Below are 17,351 nucleotides of genomic sequence, written 5' to 3' on the forward strand. Positions count from 1 at the left end.
TCATAGTAATCAAACAAATAAAAACCGGTCTTACTACTTACTGAATACAGCGCGAAACACCGCAAAGAGCGCGAAACAGCGCAAAACAGAGGGAAACAGCGCAAAACAGTGCGGAAACAGCGCAAAAGAGCGCAAAACAGTGTGAAGCAGAAAAAAATTTTGCAATGAGTTCGGGACACCTTGTTTTGAGTTGGAGTACCACGGCAGCAAATTAAAAACACAAACCAACGTATGTAGCCAGTAATGCTGTAATGGCAGGTCTGCCCCTGCTGGTGACACATTTAGGGTACCATAATTTAGAACATTTTCCATATGGATATGGTTGGCTTTAGGGTTAGGGTTAGGTAAAAAGGGACCTCCAGAAGTATGTGCACCAAGATGGCGCACAACCTGAAAATAGTGTGTGTGTGTAGCGGATTCAGGTTGTGCGACATATTGCTGCACATACTTCTGGAGCACCAAAAAGGTAGATAAAATTTCGCATGATGACCTATAATCCGGTACATAACCTTGTAAATATGCCGGAAATAGCGCCATAAAACCATGGCGAGAGGCGCCGTGGTTCTTTCGTGGCAGGAGGTGGTAATGACTGCGTCTCCTGTTTTGCGCTGTTTCCCTCTGTTTCGCGCTGTTTTCCTCTCTTTTGCGCTATTTTGCGCTGTTTCGCGCTGTTTCGCGCTGTTTTGCGCTCTTTGCGGTGTTTCGCGCTGTATTCAGTAAGTAGTAAGACCCAATAAAAACAGCAATCACTTATAGACTTAACATTGAAAAAATAAAAAATCGCCTAACTTTGTCAAAGAATTAGAAACACTTAGAAATTGTATTGGACTAGTGAACATTTTTTTCTCTCATTTTACATGTTATGTCTGGGCCTCCACATTGGCACAAATCTGAAAACTGGCACTCTGCGCAATAAATTGAAAGAAAGCGCAATCTGAAAAACATCACCATTGGATTCCTTGAAAAATAATAATACGATTTATTGGAGAAGAAAAAAATTTATTGTAGCATTTAAAGGTTTATAGAAAAAGAAACGCAATTTTGGTAATGTTTTCATATTTTATGGGGATAAACAGTTTTTTTTTTTTTGGCTTTTTTTCCCAATGACTTTCAACTCTGTTACTTATGGATCATCCTGGCAAAGGGAAGAGAAATATTTAATTGGAACTTAACATTTTAAGTACTACTTTTTTTCACTTTATATTTTGACTTGAGCTGCATTGAAATAATTTTTCATATGAATTGTGGAAAGGTATAGTCAGATTTGTAAACTGTTTACTTGAATGCTTTCACTCTCATGCATCTCTGTTTTTTCATTGTAATATTCAGTCTGTTATATTAAATATTATTATCTTAACGTAAAGATACGATTATTCAAAATTCACATTGATTCATATCGTAATGATGGCCGACAGAGTTAAAATATTGCTGGGGAGATGTCTTTCAAGAAAAGTGGGTAATGTTCTAAATCGATCATCTTCCATACAGAAAGAGAGAACGTTTGCGTCTCTATGCCAATCTTGCAATTATAAAAGACATGCTGTGGTAAGAATATTTTGATAATGTTGCTTCGATTTGTATGATACTAAGCAGAGTCGTGTTATTAGTAAAGGTTTATATCCGACTATGATTTCAAACTCCTAGCCAAAAATTGAATCTATCTTTGGGTTGTCAAGAACTCCGGCTCATGACTAGGTTGAAAAGTTAAAAAAATTCTGACTTTTGATAACAAAAACCTTTTTCAATGGAGTGTTCAGAATGCTCAGACAACTTGTTTTCATTGTCCTGGTTATAAGCATGTTGATTATATTAGGAAATTCCATTATCGTTTTTATACATCAACATACAAATAATGTAAAAATGATTTTTTCATTTAGAAGCAACCTCATATGCAACCGCTGAGAGATTACCATGAGTATTATTCCCCATATTCTCCTGATGAAGTCTATGATATTCATGAATTTGGTGATGCAGGGCCTTTAATATGCCACAGTAAGTTTTTTTGTGCTTTTCGTATTTAAAACTAAAATGAATTGGGGATTGCAAGCACTGATTTTTTAGTGATAAGATAATACTATTTTAGTGTAGCATATGGCGTGGGTAACTTTATAACACTGAGATAAAATTAGAAAGATATTGTTGGCAATATTTGAATTTTGTCTTGCACAGTATTCTTAATTCCAATTATTTTTATTGGTCAGTGTTTTTCCTAAAGAATTTTCATATAAAATTTTGGTTTTTCTATATATATTTTTTTCTGTTTATTTTCAGCATGATAAAAAAGAAAATTTTGATAACTGACTGATTACAATAAATTATCCCTTTTGACATGGAATAAATTGTGTGCTATTGAGTGTATAACTAGATTTTGTGGGTAGGAAGGCTATGTTTGATTCCATAGATGCTATTATCTCATTATGATTTATAGACCTAAACTTAATGTTTTCTTTACATTATCATTCACAAATATCAATGAGATTAATTGCCTGATGCACAATTGAAATAGTATTATTGATTTCTAGCAATGTCAGCAGTTTTGTGGTATGTGTATAATACTGTATAGCAATAAAACATGGAGATCTATCATGGTGTTGTTTTTGTTATCATTCAAATTGTACTTGTTGGAGTTTTTGATGATGAGTACTTCATGATTTATTATGTTTTGAAACATTATGAAGTATTATATTTTATGGCATTTGATATGTTCCAATAATATCGAAAGAAAACGATCAGAATTAATAAACATGAAACAAATGAGAGAAAAATGATCAATTTATATTATTTTATATTACACCAAATGCTTGCTTCAAAATTCAATAAAAATTTACGGCATAATTGGTGTTGTGCAACTTTTTGATTCATATAAATACATGGGACTATGAGAGGCCATATGTATCACTTTGTTGATATACATCTGTACTTGGAGTTAAAAGGATAATATTTTTAAACTATTGATGGTTATTGCCAATAAATTTATTTGCTATATGGTGGCAACCCTAATTAAAATGCTTAGCACACCACTGTTGTACACCTCTATTGTATCGTCACTGGGTATTCATGAGCCAAGTGTTGTTTGTCGGCCAAGCTGTTTCTGTGTCCAGTTTGTCCGCCTACAATATATTTCCAGTTAAATTTATCTAATGATCATTTTTTTTAATTTTCAGATAATGAAGTTGAATATTTGATAGTGGGTGGAGGCGTGATGGGACTTTCTATGGCATTTAATTTATGGAGAGAAACAGAAAATTTTACCTTGTTAAAAGCATCTAAATATATGGCACCTATCACTGCAGTCGTAGAACGTGATCCTACAGTAAGTCCACAACATTATTTATATAGAGTACAAATATGTATATATATATGGTGTAAATCTTAAGGTAGGAAATTAAAATTTAAATGTAGTAATGACATTTATAAATGTTGAGTACAGTAGCTGATAATGGTAAGTTTTTGTGAATGTGAAATGTTGGAATACCTCTTCATTTTTTATCATTTGGAAGAGAAAACTGTTAAAATGACATGATCATATCACTAATTATAATACCCTGACCCCCAAATTCTGAACAATTTGAAAAACCACTATAGCTCTACTTGTTGCCAAAATTATCTTTTCTCTGTCTCCAAAATCCAGGTTGAAGAAAATTTTGAATCTTGATCTTTTTTGTTGAGAATGAGTAACCAAATTTATGATAGTTTAGTTTTGACAGAAGATCTGATAATCTTTTTACTCATGATTATTCCGAATGGCATTCAAACTCGGGGTCATTTGAAATGTAATTCGAGCGCTTCAAGACAAAAGGGTGAAGGCTGAAATTTAAAAAAGGGTTTTGTTTACAGATATTACAAACAAATTGGTGCTTTTTAAGCTGGCATATAATTATAGTTTGAACTGAAGCGAATTCCACTAAATTATTTCGATGAAAAGTTACGAGAGTTTAAAAGTTAAGTTTCGCGCTAGAGTCCTCAGTCTTCTAACTCAGTGATCACCAAAGTGTGGGTCGCGACCCCAAGTGGGGTCGCCTTAAATATTTCTGGGGTCGTCGAGTGCCCATCGTTGTCTTTTCTTTTATTATTTTTATTATGTGTGTGACTTCTCGGCTTAACGCTAGATACTTCAAACAAAAGAATGAATAACAAGCACGCAGACAGGTAATATCAAGAGCAATTACGATAAATCAAATATGACATCATAATCACAAATTTAGTCCGTGTGAAAAACAGCGTTCTATGACCCAAATACACAACAGTGTGCAGTCTGCACTGTTAAGTTGAATAACGCTACATAGGCTAGCAAGTTTCGATATTTCGAATTGGAGTGACTTCTTTTATAATAAGGCTATTACGTAACGACAGTAATTTATATTTTAAAGTAAATCGTTATTGTTTCTTGAATGAACTGTACAGTGGCTGTTGCTTTTACTGCAAAGCCTCATTTTCCCGGCTACCGTCATATTGATAATTACAATTTGTTAAATGGCTGATGAACATAAACGAAAAATATCGTATTTTTGAAGGTTGACTTTTAGTGCTATGAGTCTGCTAAAATCAAAGCACCGAAATCGATTAAACGTAGAACACGATTTGCGTTTGAGCTTAAGCAACATTAAGCCACGGATGCAAGATCTCGTTGGAAGAAAGCAGTCGCATTCTTCACACTGATTTAATATGGTTGTTGTTGGGTTCTTTTAATAAATTTCCTAATTTGATGAATATTTTTTTCGTGTCTGTAGGTGAACATATATATATAACTTGGGGTCGCGAGTGCTTATCATACGTAATAATATTGTAGATGGGGTCGGGCCTCAAAAGGTTTGAAGACCACTGTTCTAACTCATATAGGCATCACAAATGAGACTGTTCCTAAGGTTTTACATATCAAGACATATAGCAAAAATTGAGGTATATTGTAATGTGATCCATTTCCTTTTAATTCATGTCTAAAATTATATTAACAATACAAAAATAATTTTCAGATGACAAAAGCATCAACTGGACTTTCTATAGGTGGTGTCAGACAACAATTTTCCCATCCTGCAAATGTGAGACTTTCAATGAAAAGTGCAGAGTATCTTCGTGACATTAAATATGTAGGTATATCGATAGTATTGGCAATGTCCTTCATTCTCTAATATTGATTGGACTACTGTAACTGAGAAACACACGGTCACATCCTCAAAATCAAGAATAAAATTACAAAGTCAATGCCGAACCAGAGAGATTTCAATAGTAGATCCATCACCTCTTCGTAACTGCTTGTCTTCAGTTTTGGTGTCGCTGACTCGACGACTTTCCTAGTCTTTTGTGCCCCCTTTTTTTTTCAAAAATTAATCTAGTTTTTACATTTTGTTCAAATGTACAATGTTTTTTGCACAACGAAAATAAATATCTGAATCTAGGTGGCAAAGATGTGAACACACTCCATGACAAAAACTATTGTTATATTGAATACAGCTCATTTCAAATATACTTGAATACTGCATTGGTTATGAAATCACCTGTATATGCTATCCACATTCTATATACGGAATTACTTTGCACATATGACTCCATGGAATGAAATCTCACAAAAATTCTGATATTTCCATTTTAGCATCTTGGGCTTGCTGGGCACGATGTCCCTGATATTCAATTTCAACCTCAGGGATATTTGTTTCTTGCAACAAAAGATGGAGCTGACAAACTCATGAAAAATTATGAAACACAAATGTGAGTGGATTAATTTGTCTTACTAATGCTATGCATAAAAATGAGTCCTCGTTCCGAAGGTTAGACATCAAAACCCATAAGTTGTCGAAATAGGGGAACGCTGATAATCTAGAGATCTTTTTTAACAAAGAAAAATGCCCAAGTAAATGGACACAAGGTTTGAATGACTGGTGTGGTCACCACACAATGCAAAATGTCAGAAGAATTGTACAAATTCCCATATGAAGGTTTGCCCAAGAATTATTTAAACCATCAAATTTGAGTGAAATATTGCTCATAGCGGGATGGAGACAATTTGAAAAAAGTAATAATATTCTCTTAACATGTTCACTCTTCAAGTACTGAAAATTTGAAGTCGATTGGCACTTTATTTTCGAATTTTTTAAATACCAACCCCAACGAAAACAACAACTTACAAAAACTAAGTCCACTTTGTGTCCAAAAATAGTAATGCATTGGCAGTCGCATAGATAACTAGATACCTTTTGTGTGAAAAGATAAAAAAGTTAGCTAGCATGTGTGGAATTGAAAATGTTAAACCATGCTTTGCAATAAGCTCGTTCAGTGCATTGAAAGTATATATATTTTAATGAATGAAAGAACTTTTTTCGGTATTTAATTTATTATTTTACATTGATATCTTTAAGTAGATATGATATTAAATCGAAGCTTCAATTGTAAAGATAAACTTGCTCATAATATCATTTTGTTAATGTACAATCAAGAGTGATTTATAGATGAAGCATGTCGTTGAAACATGAGCCATCCATTGTCAATACCGACATATATTCACTTCACATCATGCAATGAAATTTAATTTTAGTGCACAAGGTGCCAAAGTAATGGTAATGACGCAAAATAAATTAAAGGAGTTGTTTCCTTGGATTAATGTTGAAGGAATCGAACTTGCAACCTATGGACTTGAAAATGAGGGATGGTTCGATCCTTGGTCACTCCTGACAGCTTTAAAGGTAACAGTTGTAATGATAGATAAAGGCTGAAGGCATATAAGCAGTGATTCAAAATTTTAAGAACGGGTTCTCTGGTGTATCTAGCTCACTAACATCAGGTTCCCTCATTTCAGAAAATCTATGCATCTCGCTACGTAATATGCATTAACATGTTGTGCTTTGCATGAATCCAATGCATCATTTTCGAAACGCCAAATATAATGCTAATCATCAGCTGTGGTGCATATTACCCCTTTGCTGTCGCCGCCTAATGTCCGCCCATGTCTTTGCAATCTTGCAACTATTCATTCTGAGTGCTAGACCCAACGCTGTGGAGTCGAAAAATTCTTGCTTGGCTCTAAGCTTTGAACAATTTAAAAAGGATACCAAGTACCAACTCCAGGTTAAAGGAAATTTCAACTCCCACTCCAGCGCCCATATATGAGAAAATCGAGTTTTGTTAGAGGAAACAAGTCTTCTTTAACTATTCCTCTTGACTTGTCTTATCTTATCTCGATCTATATTAGTGGATTTGATTCTGTTTAAGTTTCGATTACCATCCTGACAAGTACACTGAGTTCACGGGTTACGACTAGGGCTGTCCAAGCGAACCAAATATTCGAAATCGAATCGCAAATTATTCGAATCGTTTTTCGACTAATTTTCGAATCGCTAAAATTAGGTACCGGTACATAAAGCGTAAACCACCTTTACGGGATGTTTTTCATAGAAAGAGAACAAAGAGAAAAAGGAGACAATTTAGAAAACGATAGTTCTATAAATAGAATCGATTTGAAGCTGTTGAGTTAGTTATCATAGGAACATGTGGTACAGGCAACTCAAAGCTGAAACAGGTGTTTTGGGATCCTTATGATGGCAATACCTTCTTTGAATGGAATTTGTAATTTCTTATGATGGCATTACTGTATTATCCATCTATATACCAAGACAAATAATTGCACTCTTGCATTTTGATGGCTGTTGTACACTAACAATATTATAGTCGTCAAATAATATTGTCATCAAACTAGCTTGGAAATTTTAAATGCAATTTTGAACTTTAGCAACAGTTTTATCTATATTGATGGCTGTTATTATTTTGCTGAAATTGACACAAACAAACATAAGACTAGTGAATAGGATTAAAATAGCATCTACAGGCTTTACATGTCCTATTAAAACTGAATCCATCAAAATTCGATATTCGATATAATATTCGATTATTCGGTTCGATTCGGCGAAAATATTCGATTCGAATCAAAAAATTTTTCGATTTTGGACAGCCCTAGTTACAACTGTCGCGACTTACGCTGTTCCAAGGTTTCTAACGCGCCCTCCATAACGCTGTTTCGAAGTCACGAACGCACTCCATAAAAATATAAAAAATAATACTGTACTGTAATATCTAAGCCCCTAAACTGGATCATTGTGATCAAGAAAATCATTGCTTTGGGCTCATTGGTTTTTGTCATGTACATCGTAAATGACGTGGACAATTGCAAACTATTATGATTATGAACGAATAATCACTAAGTATCAGTCACATGGTATACAGTTTCAGTGATACTGTACGCCATTTTGGTTGTTCCGACTTACACTAAAATTCGGGTTACACCGCGTCTCAGGAACTGAACAACGTCGTAAGTCGAGGACTCCTTGTATGAAATTCCGAATTCGAATTTTTTATTTTGATGAGAATCTTTGTTTTTTAAGTATACTACAAAGTAACCCACTCAGTCTTTTATTGTTCAGTCAAAACTCACCAGCTTTGGAACTGAGTATATACATGGAGAAGTTGTTGGTTTCAAGAAAGAGATCCTTAGAAATTCAGCTGTATTTTTACCACATGGATCACCAGCAGATCTCACTGATAACATAGATGGAGTATATGTAGGTTATCAATTAGTAATTGTTATTTAGTAACAAATTATGCTGTCGCTTGAAGGTTTCCACTCAAATTTTTCTGATAATTGTCTGAAGTCTTTTCAAGTTGATGCTAGCTAAAGTGACTCTTTTAGATTGTACCTTTTGCCTGTTTTACTAAAGTATTTATTTGGTTTATTTTATTGTTATATTTATTGCTATTGTCATATTTTACTCATTTATTTTCAGTAGTTATGACAATGTCGATGTTTAACATGGACATGGATAATACAGGCTAGTAATTATCAAAATTCTATGATTTTAGCCCTCTCCTGAAAACTCTCGACACTTGTGGCCCACTTCTTTTCTATATAAATAATGAGACTTCAATCCCTTATGACTATAATTTTCCTAGTGAAACTATTATAGCTCACTTTTGAAATCGAGAATTAGAAACATCCAATGTAAAAAACTGGTGACCGTACATTTGAACCCATGTGTATATCCGCGGGTTCAATCTATATGTGGGTGCTAAAACTCATAAGTTAGGGTTAGTATGGGTTCAAATATCCAGGAAACAAAAAAAATTTCCATAGGTGCAATAGTATGCAGGTGCAATTGTCATGGGTTCAAATGTACGTGGGTTCAAATGTAATGGAACCTAAAAATCTATCTAGTATCTCATAGTCTGTATTTCACCTATATGAGAGTTTATGAAACAGCATATTGATGAGTTGTTCTCTTCCTCATTGCAAATTCATAGTTAATATAATTCCTATTTTAAATACATTTATATTTGGAAACAGATAAAGGTTCCTCATGTTGATAAACCTGTTTTTGTGAAAGCAAGAATTGTTATCAATTGTGCTGGTGCATGGTCAAAGAAAATTGCTGAACTTGCAGGTATTGGTGCAAAGAATCCATTATGTGATCACGAGATTATGGATACACCGGTAAGCACATTTAGATTACCAAGCGAAAATTTGAATTCCAATTTATCTGATGGCTGATAGTTTTTGAAAAACTCATTGTTTTTGTGAGGCGCATCATGCTGAGTCTTGGGAATACGCTCGTCACCGCACCTCTGATTACCCTGCGTGAGTTCGCAGGTTCGAATCCAATGGAGGATAATAATGTGCGAGAGAGTTGTTGGACTTTTTTTGTCGTAGGGTGGTTCACGTAACCGCTGGTTGGTCAAGGCTTCTTCTACCATAAGGTTCATGTATCAGAAACGAATAACTGGCTAACTATTCCTATACCTGACATGAACTGGGAACCAGATAAAAGGCAAGAATTCGCCATATGATTAAGCCGTCTTAGTTGTTTTCCTCTCCCCCGGGATAAATATGTATATCCTGTGATCCTGTCCTGCTTTTACAAATGTATCATCGTCATTTATCATCGTGTAATTTGTTCAAAATGGAGTTGTGAAAATGCCTCATAATAGAGAAAAAAATATTGTATATTTGGTTTGCAATATTTTAAACTTCACAAATTTTGTCTACTTAGATTGCCACATTTATATAATATAATCACCACACTCGCCAGAGTAATATCGGTAGTTAAAATTTTGAATTTTTGGACTCAGAATTCCATACTTATCAATGACAATGATGAAAGTGAAAATTTTATTTAGAAATTCAAAAACATTAGGTTAACTAAGCATTTTTAACAAGCTATTAAAAGAGGCTTGCATTCATAACTGTTTTTTTTTGTCAGAGTTCAGAGTTGAATTCAGAAGTCGATATTTATTTTTTTTGTGCATCTCTGGTTTTATTGGTCTATCGAATTTTGTCTTGTTCTTATTCTAGTTGCCAGTTGAACCCCGAAAACGTTGGGTTTATAATTTTCATTGTCCAGATGGCCCCGTATTTGACTGCCCTATGTTGATTGACCCTTCGGGAGCTTATTTTAGGAGAGAAGGATTTGGTGGAAATTACTTATGTGGGATGTCACCTCCTGATGATGTGAGTAGAAATGCAAATATTTTTTATTGACGTTTTTATACATGGTTTGCTTCGAACAAGGCTTTGGACTATTGGCTATAAATTAGAACAGGGTCGTCCAACCTTTTTGGCCGAAAGGCCACATGTAGTTCACTGATAATTGCGTCGGTCACTTATTATTGTAGTCACTTATTATTAAAACAATAAAACTGTTGTTTCCAAACCATTGATGGGGCGCCATCAGTGGTTAATCCTGAAAGTTTCGCCAAAGTCAAGCCAAGACGCTTGATCATTTTTATCCCAGCTCCCAACAAATCAATGCCTCTAGTCGCCGTAATAGGGAAAATGGCTGCAAGCGTGTCGGTAATTCCAAATCATCATTAAATCCCCGCAAAAAGATCGCCGAAGTCACCAACTGAGCAGTAAACATGATGTCAATGCTTTCGTCAAACGCCAAGGAATACGATGAAATTTTCCCGCTTTTGCAATTAAAGTTTCCGCTATAGAGTTCCCAAGCTCTTCTACGACAGGTTATGGTCTGTCTTGACAGGATATTTTTGCAAACACCTCTTTTATTTCCGGACGTAAAACGTTGGCAACTCGAACAACACATAATATACATTCCTTAACGAATTCTCAATCTGAGAATAGCTTCAATTGTTTTGCAATAACATCATATAAAGTAATAAAATACCAAGTGTGTAAGCGACTATGTATCAATATCTCCTCCCAGTTGGTTTCGATTGAAAATGGCCCTCATGGCTCGTTTGAAAGGGCTGGCAGAGCGCATTTCAGGAATATAAACAAATCATATGTATCCCATCTTTGTATACTACATCACTTGAAAAATAGTTTTACTTATTTTTTTACTCTAAAAATGCTTCCGCGGGCCACGGATTGGATGACCCTGAATTAGAAGGACCAGGAACTTACCAGTTCGGCATTACCCACCAAATTCATTACAACCTGAGTTATGTGGTGGGCATGGGATTTTAACCTGCGATGCCATTATAGATAAGTCTAACACTCTAACCCAAGGGTGAGCAAGGTTTTCGAACCAGGGGCCAAAAATTTTGCCAATCTTGATCTCGGCCATGTAAGTGTGATGTAAAAACTTACATTTTATGAACAATATTCACAGTGTTACAAAAGCAACCGTGGAAAACAATAGGCCTCGTGACAAAAGTAAATTCAAACGCAATCTCAACAAATTCCATGAGCTATTTTCAAAATTTGATTTCAGCTTGGTTGTGGCAGCATCAGGCGGGCCAGATTGAATCACCCAACGGGCAGGATTTGGCCTGCGGGCCGTACTTTGCCCATGTCTGCTCTAACCACTAGACCATTACGTCCACAAAATATTATTTGAAATCAAGTTTTCCTGTATGAGTTGTATACATTGCCCCAATACTGAATCTGTATTATTTGATACACAAAGATCATTGTATTTCATCTTCAGGGAATTTGAGTAATATTGAAATGAAAAGTATGGTAAATATTTACATATTAATTGGTTTGGGTGGAATTCATAATCAATGGCAATTCAAGGGTAATTCTGGTCAGAAACCAACGGTAATTTTAAAATACTTTATCATAGGGTAAAGACAACCTGAATGACAATTACAGAATAATATATAGCGGAGATATGTGCTATTAATGGAGTATAATATGGAGTTTTAATACAAATTTGACCCTCAATTAACACAGAATAAAAGTTTACACATCCAGAAATACTCTTGCCATCACATCTCTGAATATACTGCAGCAGGTTCAAATCCCATGGAAAAAAAATATGTGCGAGGAGACTGGGCTCCATGCTGGTGTAAAGGGGTTTGTGGCTTTCTTCACCATCAGTCCATGCATCTGAAACAAGCAATTGGTTGACTATTCCAACGCCCGACATAACTGGTAACCAGACGACAGGCCATGCTCCACCATTAGGTCATCTTGTCGGCTTTCCTCTCCCTCAGTATAAATATGAAAACTCGTATCTTTTTTACAGGATTCTATTGATCATTCAAACTTGGACGTTAATTATGAATTTTTTCATGAAGAAGTTTGGCCAAGACTTGCTCATAGAGTTCCTGTGTTTGAAAAATTGAAAGTAAGTACGATATACAGTACAGTAGAAACTCTACTCAAGAAAAATGATTCATTCCGGAAGCTGTTTCGTAAGCAGGAATGCATTTCACCCTGTAAATGCTAGATGCATTCTAAGCCTTCACAATACTCTGACATAATATTTGTATAAATTTTAGTTAATTCCAATTCCCCTAATCTGTAGTTCGCCATATAGAAAGTACACGCCACACTGTAAATACAGGGGTAGGCAAGGTTGTTGAGCCAGGGGCCAAAAATTTTGGGTGCTCCCGAAGTATGCGAACCAAGATGGCGGACATCGGAACGTAACATGGGTAACAGGTTAGGGTTAGGCGATAATTTTTTTTTCAATTTTCCTTATTTTAGTCCTATTATCAGTTCGAAGACTAGCCAAGAGCCTCCCGTAGTATTTATACCTAAAATTATGGCCTAACCCTAACCTAGTACACATATTACATTCCGATGTCCGCCATCTTGGTTCGCATACTTCGGGAGCCCCAAATTTTGCCTAACTAGACTGGCGGGCCATGTAAGTGTGACGTAAAAAGTTACATTTAATGAACAATATTTACAGTGTTACAAAAGCAAAAGTGGAAAACAATATGCCTTGTGCTAAAACTAAATTTAATTTAGCTGAAACATCAAAGTTTGGTTGTGGCAGCATTGAATTACCCAATGGGCCAGATTTGGCCCGCGGGTCGCAGTTTACCCATGTCAGGTATAGAGTGTCTAGTTTGAATGCATTCAATTATTCTCCAGAAAAATTGCTTGCCTAATTATATTTAATTACCACTTTCATACTTCCCGTAATTATTTGATGCATAGACCATATGCATTTATTGTGGGTTCTTTTTCACAGCAAGTCAAATTATACTTTCAATATGAAACAATGTTTTTTATTTTTAGTTAAAGTCTGCCTGGGCAGGATATTATGAATATAATACATTTGACCAAAATGCTGTTATCGGACCTCATCCATATTATAAAGGACTTCATTTTCTAACTGGATTCAGGTTTGTCATATCCACCTTTGTAAAGTAAAAATATCTATCTCAATTTTTTAAAGATTTTTTTATAATACAGAGCAGGGCAAAGAAACTCCTCACTTCCAATTTTGAATAAAATGAAGGGTTTCTTTGCCTCACCCTGTACCTTACCTTTTCATGTTTGCCGCACTGAACAACGCCTGATGCATGAATCCAGATTTCTAGGTGGAGTTTTTTTCACCTTACCTTGTATCCAATGTTCCCTCTAATTTTTTGTAGTATGTGTGCGCAGAAATTTTGGTGTGTGCGCACTTTTTTGGAAATGACTAATATTTGTGCAAAAACCAATGAAGAAATTTTGGCGTTCTAACCGGGTAATAAGTGGGCCAACAACAAACTTTCTCAACCTGCCAACCGAGCACATTGTTACATTACATCGAAATACGTCTGTGCGCAGTAAATCTATGCACACCTTAGAGGGAACACTGCTTGTATCCTTGCTTATTCGTGTCTTTCCGCTCTGAAAACAAGGCCCTGCACAAGCATCTACTGATATTTAACAATATGTAAAGAGCTACCATTTTTAGAAAGGACCGCAGTTCGGCGTTGCCCTCCCAATTCATTACACCCCTGGATGAAAGCCGATATGTGTAACTTGCTAAGCCAACACAGCTAATTCTTGCGCTTCAACTGCTTAGTGGCCTTTACACCCACCACCAAAAGAGACCAAAATCATTCCTGTTTTTTGATTGAGTGAAAGTTTTAACTTCATTCATTTTGATGCGCTTTTTTCAATTTAGTGGTCATGGAATTCAGCAGGCAATGGGAGCATCTGCATGTCTTGCAGAGCTAATCACCACTGGACCCGGCGATCTATGCAATCAAATCGATATTTCAACTTTTTCTTTTGACCGTTTTGTTATCAATCGACCAATTAAAGAGATAAACATTGTGTAATTTACCTAACTCATTAGAAGAGTTGTTGGTTCAAGTAGGAGCCAAAGACATCAGAGGCAAATTTGACTTGTTATAGTTAAATTAAAATGAGCAAATTTTATCTTTGTATAGCTATGTGCAGCAGGTTTTTTTTAGGAGCTTTTGTGCTGTATTGAAGTGGTGATTGCATGGGACATGGGTTTATTTACCTCAAGGGCAATTATTCGTTACATCTACCAATATATGTATGTGTCTGAACTTATTTCAATACACCAAACTGCCAAATAAATTTTCTGATTTATTATGGCTATATTATCTGTTTTTATACCATTATATAATTGTGATTTTTGAGCCACTTTACCATCAATGTTTAATGCACAATTCGAAATAATGTTCAATGAATTTAGCCAATGATCGTGCTTGTTTCCGAGCATGTTTTACAAAATTGTAGATAACTGAGAACAGAGCTGTGGATTCGTTTGCCATGTGAGTCGTATCCTCCCTGAAGTCCAATTTTACCTGTTTAATTGTAATAATAGCCGTCAAAATCTTCTACAAAAACCGATCAATTTTCAAAGTGTTCTTATCATCCTATTAAAGCTGGAGTTAGGATAGGATTTACATATTTATCCCATGGAAGAGGAAAGGCAGTAGTACCACTTGATCATATGGCGAACCACAGCCTCTCGTCCAGTTACCAGTCCATGTCGAATATGGGATTAGTTAAGCCAGTTATTTGTTTTCGTTTTTCCCTGACTAGGAGGCCCTTTGTTAACAATGTGAAAAACCGCTGCGGTTCCTGTCAAGCTTTTCATTACCTTTCTATTTGGTGTTTCATATGATTTCTTAAAACAAAAAATGGGTGTTATTTGAAATATACAATATGTAAAAAAATTGGGAGCTCCAGAAGTATGTGCACCAAGATGGCGCACATCTTGAACATAGTATGTGTACCAGGTTGTTCGCCATCTAGGTGCACATACTTCAGGAGCACCAAAAGTTTATGTGGTTTTCACTTTTATTGACAATTTTCTTCTATTATTTATGTGAATATATTATTATTAGTTTCTTGTATGTGCGCCACATATGATACAAACTTAAGATTAAGTGTGTCTATAACTAAATAGTTTGTTCAAATGTACATCTAGGGTTCCATGTTCAGTATCAGCTTTAGTGTGAAATATTAAATCTTCCTGAGTAACCAATGACCGTGACCTATTGTAAAAATCGCTTTTTCCGCTAATGACCAATTATTTCAAGACTTGAAGATAGAATAAGTCTCTAAAATACCGTAAGTAGCTCAAAGTCAAGAGTCCATAAAATTTTACTGTTTTATTTTTTTTTAATTCATGTGAACACCTTTATATATAAACTTTGACCTCAGTATCTATATATTTTAGCACTGATCTCATTCCATTGAGGCCAGTGAATACATTCTAGTCAAGTGCTTTGGTTCTTAACCTACAGGGCACCATCTAAAACCACACTAGATCGTGACAGTATCACAAGTAGTTACACAATGTCTGATATTGATGCAAATGGTGGGACAGGCATCAAATGTTAAATTTTACTCCCTTCTGATAAAGCTAAATACAAACACGTTTTGACAGCTGACGTTTTCGTTTACGGAGTTTTAAGAAATGATGGTAATTGGAAAAGACCAGGCCTGCATTTCTTCAATAATTCTTTGCGTTTCCAACTTGTATAATTAAGTGATCTTTAATTCTGCAAATGCTGTGAACTACTACTACTGGTACAAGTTCTTTCTGAATTATGTGTGAACACACTGTTACAATTTATCATTGCGTTAATTGTTGGTGATACAATCCATGTGATTGCTAGTATGCTGCAATATAATATTTATTCTTACAATTTATACCTGATGAAGATTTAGATGGATTTAGTGTAAGTTGGTCATAGGTACCGTATATAGGCAGTGAGTGACTGGTTTCAACTTTTTCAAACTGCAGTTTCTTTTTGTATCGATCTTGCTAACAACAGGTTCCCTCTAATAAAATGCATGCATGCCACACCGCACATAAATTTTGAAACACCATATATAATATTTAGTTTCCCAATTGCTGCGTAAATGTTCATCTGACATCTAAAACAAAGAACAAGTTGACACAAACTCTCTGGATACTACCACTGGTATGAAGACAACAGCCATTTGCAGCGTTTCTCAAACCTTTTTTGCCTGGAATACCGTACCTACGCTTTTTATCTCGCCTCCTGGAACACCAGGTAAAATTTAAAAAAATTGCGTGACAGATCCACTTTGTGCATCCACCGGCTTATCTTGACATGTTTTGAGGCTTCCAGTTTTAAGCTAACAACTATTGAGAAAGGTAGTATTCAGAAAATTACGTCGACGATATGGAATGGTTGATGAAAACGCCATGGGCATGAGGCGTTGTCCGTCTTTTTAGATAGCAAGGCCTGTTTGTCACCAATTGAGAGACAAATTTACGACCCAGAGGTGCCGAAGTACAGCCGAGATTGCCATGGAGATCGATTTAGTAGCAATTCACAATTTCGATGCCTGTCCCGGGGAACACTCCAAAGAACCTGGCGGGACACAGTTTGAGAAAAACGCTGCTCTATCCTACTCGAACAGTCATCCATGGATGATTGCAAGGTTAAAGCTGCCGGAAGAAGTTAATGTTTTTACTTAACGAGGTGCATTTGATAATCATGGCTATGAATTTTTTTTCTGTGTGTATTTTTCAAGTCTTGCTATCAAGTCAACACTACTAATTTGTTCTGTTAAATTACCTGATTAAAGTTTCCTACACAAATAAACTTTTGAACTGCACTTAATTACTATCAGTAAGCCAGTATCTGCTGTTGAATGTGATAAAACT

At 35.4% G+C, this 17,351-nt stretch overlaps 1 protein-coding gene across 2 annotated transcripts; it reads left to right on the forward strand.

Moving 5' to 3' along the window:
• Positions 1-1,329: 1,329 nt before the first annotated feature.
• On the forward strand, positions 1,330-16,359 carry LOC120343925 (FAD-dependent oxidoreductase domain-containing protein 1-like). 2 transcript variants are annotated; one of them, XM_039412974.2, is made up of 12 exons: positions 1,330-1,545; positions 1,878-1,992; positions 3,165-3,313; positions 4,974-5,087; positions 5,591-5,706; positions 6,530-6,677; positions 8,409-8,546; positions 9,326-9,472; positions 10,331-10,486; positions 12,468-12,569; positions 13,472-13,578; positions 14,352-16,359. In XM_039412974.2, exons 1-12 carry the CDS (start codon positions 1,402-1,404, stop codon positions 14,506-14,508), a joined length of 1,593 nt encoding a protein of 530 aa, XP_039268908.2. In that variant the 5' UTR covers positions 1,330-1,401; the 3' UTR covers positions 14,509-16,359. The 2 variants fall into 2 exon arrangements, with proteins under 2 accessions (XP_039268908.2, XP_077969395.1); XM_078113269.1 differs by having other exon boundaries at positions 1,881-1,992.
• Positions 16,360-17,351: the final 992 nt, after the last annotated feature.

The sequence above is a fragment of the Styela clava genome, chromosome 5, assembly GCF_964204865.1.
Source record: "Styela clava chromosome 5, kaStyClav1.hap1.2, whole genome shotgun sequence".
NCBI classification, from domain to species: domain Eukaryota; kingdom Metazoa; phylum Chordata; class Ascidiacea; order Stolidobranchia; family Styelidae; genus Styela; species Styela clava.

Excerpts from the sequence above, each read along its gene's own strand:
- LOC120343925 (XM_039412974.2), top strand. The coding sequence starts at position 1,402 with ATGATGGCCGACAGAGTTAAAATATTGCTGGGGAGATGTCTTTCAAGA. Across the intron at positions 3,314-4,973 it reads TCGTAGAACGTGATCCTACA|ATGACAAAAGCATCAACTGG; the intron begins GTAAGTCCACAA and ends AATAATTTTCAG. Across the intron at positions 9,473-10,330 it reads ACGAGATTATGGATACACCG|TTGCCAGTTGAACCCCGAAA; the intron begins GTAAGCACATTT and ends TTCTTATTCTAG.